This window comes from Lipotes vexillifer, unplaced genomic scaffold, assembly GCF_000442215.2.
Source record: "Lipotes vexillifer unplaced genomic scaffold, Lipotes_vexillifer_v1.1 scaffold1544, whole genome shotgun sequence".
Lineage (NCBI taxonomy): Eukaryota > Metazoa > Chordata > Mammalia > Artiodactyla > Lipotidae > Lipotes > Lipotes vexillifer.
The window spans coordinates 557,674-564,802 of record NW_006791108.1 but is presented as its reverse complement, the minus strand read 5'-3'; the positions used below and the strand labels follow the sequence as shown (position 1 = coordinate 564,802).

Genomic DNA, 7,129 nt, shown 5'->3' with positions numbered 1-7,129 from the left:
CACACTCAGCCTTGATACTCTCATTCTTTATGATGCATTTACCAAACTCAATGCCAAATGCCTTCTAATAATTCCCTAGAGGGGAATTTCAGTGTAGTGTTGTACATACATATGATTCATTTTCTGCGCTTTTCACTTCAGTGTAATAATACTAAGTGATTACTACCACTTTAAGGCATCTGAGATGTATACTACATTTTAATCTCTCTTTTTGTAAAAATAAGTTTTATTGTCTTATGAAAAAGCTATGCATATTAATTACTGAAAAAAAAAAAAAAAACCAAAAGAAAAACAGGAACAAGAAGATAACCTGTAATTCTACCCACAAGAAAAAAATGCTCTTAAAGATTCAGTGCCTATGCTTCCAGACACTTTTGTATAATTCTTTTCCTTATAAAATTAGAGTTACACAAAACATTTTATTCTTTTGAATATATGAGGAACAACTATTCATGTTGACATTTTTAACAATTTTATGGTGTTCCTTTATGTGGAGTACCCTGATCTATTTAATTAATCCCCTATTGCTTGACATTTAAAAATTTCCAATTTTTTGAAAGTGCAAGTAGCACTATAATGAATGAATTGTAATTAAATCTTTCCACACATTCTTTATTATATTCTAAGAATAAACTCCCCAACCTGAAATTACTGGGTCAGAGGGCATGATTACTTTTAAAGTTTTTGATACATCTTATCAAGTTGTCCTCCCCAAATATTCTCTCATTTACACTCACATCGTATGAGTGTTATTTCTCTGTATTTTAACCCACATTCACTAAAAACATGTCACGAATTTGATAGACAAAAATGTTGCTTCTCTGCTTGTGGGTCTTGAAAGATAGTGTCCTTTTGTTATATATTGTGACATGTTTCCATTTTGTGATTTGTCTTAAGTTTGTGAGCTTGTAAAGAATAGATGGTCAAATGTATTTGGTTTTTCCTCCATGGCACTTGACCTCGGTATCATGCCTAGAAAATGTATACACATATTCTGCAGCCGAAGTTTATATGGCAATTTACCTATATTTTCTTCTGTTATCTTTATAGTTTATTTACTTTTTAAATTTATTTGTTTTATTTATTTTTTGGCTGTGTTGGGTCTTTGTTGCTGCTTGCGGGCTTTCTGTAGTTGTGGCGAGCCGGGACTACTCTTTGCAGTGCGTGGGCTTCTCAGTGCGGTGGCTTCTCGTTGCGGAGCACGGGCTCTAGGCGCGCGGACTTCAGTAGTTGTGGTGCACGGGCTTAGTTCCTCCGCAGCACGTGGGATCTTCCTGGACCAGGGCTCGAACCCACATCCCCTGCATTGGCAGGCGGTTTCTTAACCACTGCGCCACCAGGGAAGCCCCTATTTTTTTTTTTTTTACAAATAAATTTTTAATTTTTGGGGGGTGGGAGAAAAATAAGAGGTAAATATGTAATTATTTTCATTCCTCAAATGTTTATCCAATTGTTTCAACACAACTATTGAATAAACCATCCTGTCCTCACTTATTTGTGCTTTGTAAAGTTAAAAAGTAATTGTTATTTTAAAATTTGCATTGTGTTCTATAAAAACATGCTGATCTAAACATTAGCAGTCCTTCTGTGGCTGCATTAAAAATGGAACTGCTGTACTGGATCAAGTCTCTTAGTGCCTTTTATAAAAGAATCAAGAATTCCTTTATAAAGTGAAGGTGTGGGGCAAAATTATGATTTGATTGCCAGTGAGAGCCTTCTTGGTCATCTTGTCACCCTTTCTTCAAATCTAGGATTTCTTGGAAAATTCCAAATCAAGATATGCTGTATTAAATGGCATAAGGAAAACATTTCCTAGTTGCTCCCTAGTTGTAAAGGAATATTGAAAGTATTGCACATTTTAAAAATTTAGACAGTTTATCTGTTTATTTAGTAACCATTTTGAAAAACATAACATTAACTGCTTTTGCGCTTGTCTACTGAAAAAAACGAACAACCTAAAAGTTGAGAATTATGTTTTATTCTTTGGGCAAAACTGAGGACTTAAGCCTGGGACACAGCCTCTCAGATAGCTCTGAGGGACTGCTCCAAAGAGGTTAGGGAGGAACCAGGATATATAGGAGTTTTTGCAACAAAGAACAGGTAGTTAGAACATCAAAAGATTACTGTTAATTAAAGAAAATCACATCTCAAGTTAAGGAATTTAGTGCTTTTCTGTGTATGGGAAGATGCAAGAGCCTGGGCTCACTGAAATGATTCTTTTTATATGCACCTCAGCTATCTGGGGCCAGTATCCCATGCTTTCCCATCCTGAGTCTCCTCGGGGTGCATCGCTGAGGGTGGCTGCAGTGGCTGAGGGCTGCAATATCCTTTGTTTATTGTGGCAGGCAACATTTTTTCATTGATACACTTCTTAAAAAATTTTTAATACCATTAAGAAAATTGGAAATGCCTCCCAAGTCATTGATTATTGTTAAGAGCTGGTGGAACAGAGCTGAATTCACTCAATAACTAATTAGATTGTTTCTTGTCTTACCTTTGTGATATACTGTGATTTATAACAAATATGGAGTTGGTCATTCAGATGACCAAAATATATTTCTCATATGTATTTGGTGTTAGTCCACAATTCCTGGCTAAGAGCTCTTAAAACCCTTGGAATTTCCGAAGTGTTGAGAGTGATTACTTTGGGCTCATTAATGAGGTGACCTTTGAAATGCACCTAGGGATGGGAGCTGGTTGCCAGTGGAGCCAACGTGTGGTGAGAGGGCTAGACCTTTTAGACCCATCCCCTGACCTTTGGGGAGGGAAGCTGGAGTTTGAATGAAATGTGTCTGTGTAATGCAGCCTCCATAAAAACCCAAAAGGGTGGGGTTTGGAGAGCTTCCAGGTTGGTGAACACGTGGAGTGCTGGGGGAGAGGTGTGCTTGGAGAGGGCATGGAAGCTCTGTGTCTTTTCTCCATACCTTGCCCTGTGCGTCTCTTTCGTCTGTTCCTGACTGATATCCTTTTAAAACAAACTGGTAATCTATTAAGTAAAATGTTTCTCAGTTCTGTGAGCTGCTCTAGCAAATTAATGGAATCCAAGGAGGGGGTTGTGGGTACCTGTGATCTGTAGCCGCTTGCTCAGAAGCACAGGTAACAACCTTGGCTTGTGACTGGCATCTGAAGTGGGCTGGGTTGGAGGCGGGACAGTCTTGTAAGAGTGAACCCTTAACCAGTAGAATCTGATACTGTCTCTGGGTAGATAGTGTCAGAGACACTCTGCTGGTGTCCAGAGAATTGCTTGCTGGTGTGGGGAAACTCCCCTTTACCACATTGTACTTGGTACCAGGAATCTGCTTTAACCTTTATGGAGGCAAAAGACCAAAAACATTCAGTTATCTATTTCTCAAGGGTAATTGAAGCAATCATTGAATTAAGCTTAATTTAGTGGTGTTAGAAATTACTTTTGAATGGAATAGAGACTTAGTCAAATGTCTAATCGTTCTAACAATATTTTGAGGTCTAGCATTCACTTCTAGGAACTCCATTTTTCAAATAGCAAAGGTGCTGAGAATATAGGCACATATGAATTAATGAACATATAAACATATAGGCACATATGAATAAATGAACAGAAAAGAATATGAAAAAGAAATACGTGGCATGACATAAAAAATAGGGTAGACAGTCCTTATTTTTGGATGGTTAGAACAATCCTTCTTAAACTTTCTTGTTCATGAGTCATCCTGGGATCTTCATTAAGATACATATTCTAATGCAGAATCTAGGGTTGATTAAGATACATATTGTAATGCAGAATCTGGGGTAAGCCTGACAGTCTACATTTCTAGCAAACTTCTGGTGACGATAAGGCTGCTGGTCCATGGAGCACACCTTGATTGGCAACAGAGGAATCTGAGTTCTTTCATCTCTGTAGTTCTAGGCTTAACAAACAATAAGAGATTCCTCCTTTACTTGGTAAAGGGATACCTTGGACTTAATTTTCCCAACTATATTTCTCTTTCAATGTGCAAATCATCCACAATAACATCCGGAATCTTGACCCTCAAATAGATTACTTGCCACCTACAGGTAAAAAGAAAGGTGATAGCACATTCTCCGATTTCTCCAGGCAGTAATAGTGGAAGTGCAACAAAGTCAACAGAACTTCAGTGATGCTGAGCAATGCTATTACAGCACATACAAGAGAGACTTTTGCAGTCTCTTCCATTGGGTAGAAAAGACCAATCACCGTAGAGTGTCTCTGCAGTAAGCTTTCCAAACTACACAAGAGCTGCTTCTCATTTGCCAAGTTTCTGATTTGCCTGACTATCCTTTGGTCTCTTCTCTAACCTATGGTAATCATTAGTGTGTACAGAAGGCTGTGTGGAGTGTGAATGTGTGTGTGTTCAAATTGACAGATAATTTAAGGGTTTTTTTTGAGTAAGGGTTTTAAGGCAAATGTAACCAACTAAAGAAAATTCCAACTTTGCAGATTTCCAATTGCAAGGAGGCTAATGGAAGATGTTAAAGTTCTAGCCGCAGATTTGCTATTAACTAACTGTATGGTCTTGGACAAATCACTTTACAACCTGGGCTTCAAGTCCTCATTTATTAAATGAGCAAGTCGGGTAAGATGACCTCTAGTGTCTTTTGAGTCAATTATTTGATAAGAAGAGCTTTGGTATAAAATCTGAAATGCCTTTCTCTGTCCTCCCCTTTCTTTTCACTTGTCAAGGGAGCTACGTAAGGAAGAGCAATGAGAATAGATTTGAAGCAGTCCAGACTGAGGTGAGCTTAAGCAAATCCCGCAATAACTCTGAGCCTCATGTTCTTGTTCATAGAATGGCCTTAAGGAACCCCATCTCATGACACAGCAGTGAGGAACAAATGAGGTGAAAGGTGTGAAAGTGCTCAACCAAGGTGGCTAGCTGGTGGGTCACCCGATTCTCTTTCTGTTACTTTGAGCAACGGGTGTTAGTCAAAATAGCAGCATTAATTGCAGCAAATCAAAACTTTAAAAAAAAATCCCTTTTCCAATTGCCCTATGCAGACTGATGTATTAATATTCATTATTCCACCTGCAAATGAAGCGGAACTTCCATATCTGCCATCCTCATCATGACATACTCATTCACTAGCCTATGTATCAATACATATGCTGTTCCCTCTGCTTGGAATGACCTTTCTCCCTTCTTTCCTTTCTGCTTGTAAAGCTCTTTTCTTCCAAGTCTCAAGTCAAGTGTAATGTCTCCTATGAGGGATCTCCCAGGCAAAATTAGTTGTTTGTTTCTCTGCAGTGCCGTAACATTTGAACAGACCTCTTCTCCTTGCGCTGTGAGCTCTCTCAAGCCTGTGGCTGCAGTTTATTTATCTTTGCATCTTCCCTAGTGTCAATCAACAGTGACAGGGTTATAGCAGATGCTCATAAATGTTAGCTGCGTGTGCATGTTTGATTGAATCCCCAAACGAAGGCTTGCAGACATCTGGTTCCACCACATCTGCTGCAGGGCAAAACCGAAAATGAATCTCTACAGCAGCTCTTGACAGCAGAGTTGTTATTTTATACTCTTTCATTGGAAGCTCTTGCTTTTTTCTTGTTATAGCTAGTGAATCCACGCCAGAGCAATTATCCCCGATTGAGTTAACTTCAAGAGAATAGTTTATAGTCTCTAGAAACTGCAAGGAGGAAGTTCGTGATCTGAGAAAACTCTTCCCAGAAAGAAAGTAGATGCCACAATATTTAGTTTAGACTCTAAAGAGACATTCACAATGAAATTAAATTTAAATCTGAGATGACCAGCTTCTTCAGGGAAAGTAGGAAGAATTAAGAATTTTACATTCTTAATGGAAAAACGAGGAAGTGAATTTTCTCTTGATCTTATAACTGGAAAATCATTTCATAAGCCAAAAGCTTCAAACCATTTGCCAGAGTTGGAAAAAAAAAATCAACTGAAAATACCCAGTGTTTGATTGACACTTTGATATCTGTAATGCTCTGAGATTCCATTTTCATTGTTTTTGTGTGGTTTAGGAAGGGACCAAGGCTTCTGTAACTGTACTGATTCAGTCGTTTAATTCAGTAAGCATGTATCAGTCATATTCTATGTGCTCAGTGCTGTTCTGGAAACAGTAGACATGTATTTGATAGGAAAAAATTGAGATTAAAAGAAGAACAAGATCCGGTACTCCCTTTCCTAGAATCCCTAGTAACCATGGCCCTCTGGCACCTAGTCACTTTCACACCTCGAGAAATTGCAGGGGGAGCTGCAGGATTACTCAGGCAAGCATTGCACATAAATTTGAGGGAGCAGTAGGTTCCTAGAGAAGCTGTTAGAGAAGTGGCATACTCTTTCATTAAAGGCAGTATGAATTGTTACTTCCTTCTGAGTTGAAAATACTGGATGCACAGGTGTTTGAAATTTCATTATGAAGTTGGTTTCAGTGTTTATTTGCTCTTTCTGCTGTGGTTATGTGTGGAGAGAAGGATGTGGAAAAAAAGAGAGAATGGTTGAAAAATAACGTTTAAGCTGATTCAGAGTCTAGAAAGATGAGTCGAGTTTGTCCTTGCACTTTGGGTTTTTTTTTTTGTTTTTTTTTTTTGCGGTACGCGGGCCTCTCACTGTCGTGGCCTCTCCCGTTGCAGAGCACAGGTTCTGGACGCGCAGGCTCAGCGGCCATGGCTCACGGGCCCAGCCGCTCCACGGCATGTGGGATCTTCCCGGACCGGGGCACGAACCCGTGTCCTCTGCATCGGCAGGCGGACTCTCAACCACCGCGTCACCAGGGAAGCCCTCTCCTTGCACTTTGTTTTCAGTAGTGGATATGGCACATGGGCCAGACGTGTCCGAACTGGAGTGATGCTGATGGTGGTTCCATTCAAGTTAACAGTTGATGGTCCCTGCTATGTACCAGGTCCTCCAGGGGAATCAAAGATAAAGAGGACACAATCCCACCCATGGGAGGTCTGACACATTGCAAAATGGTTAAGACTGGGCTGAAAATGGCAGAATCAGCTAAATGCTATCACAGAGGTTCAAAGTGCTGTTGGGTTAGTAAAGTGAGGGAGATAGCATATGCCAGTTGGGAAAGGTGCCATGGCGGTGGTGGTGTTTAAAATGGACATTGGTAAATTAGGCAGTGTTTTCAGTGGCAGAATTGATTTTCTGTATCACTTTAGAAGTTA

At 39.5% G+C, this 7,129-nt stretch overlaps 1 protein-coding gene across 1 annotated transcript in view; it reads left to right on the top strand.

The window, feature by feature from the left end:
• The first annotated feature begins 7,040 nt into the window (after window positions 1-7,040).
• LOC103081973 (histone-arginine methyltransferase CARM1-like) overlaps window positions 7,041-7,129 on the top strand; it is a 167,804-nt gene continuing 167,715 nt past the window's right edge. The window contains exon 1 of the mRNA XM_007464199.1: window positions 7,041-7,071. Within this exon, the coding sequence (XP_007464261.1) occupies window positions 7,041-7,071 (31 nt within the window). The remainder of the gene's footprint in view (window positions 7,072-7,129) is intronic.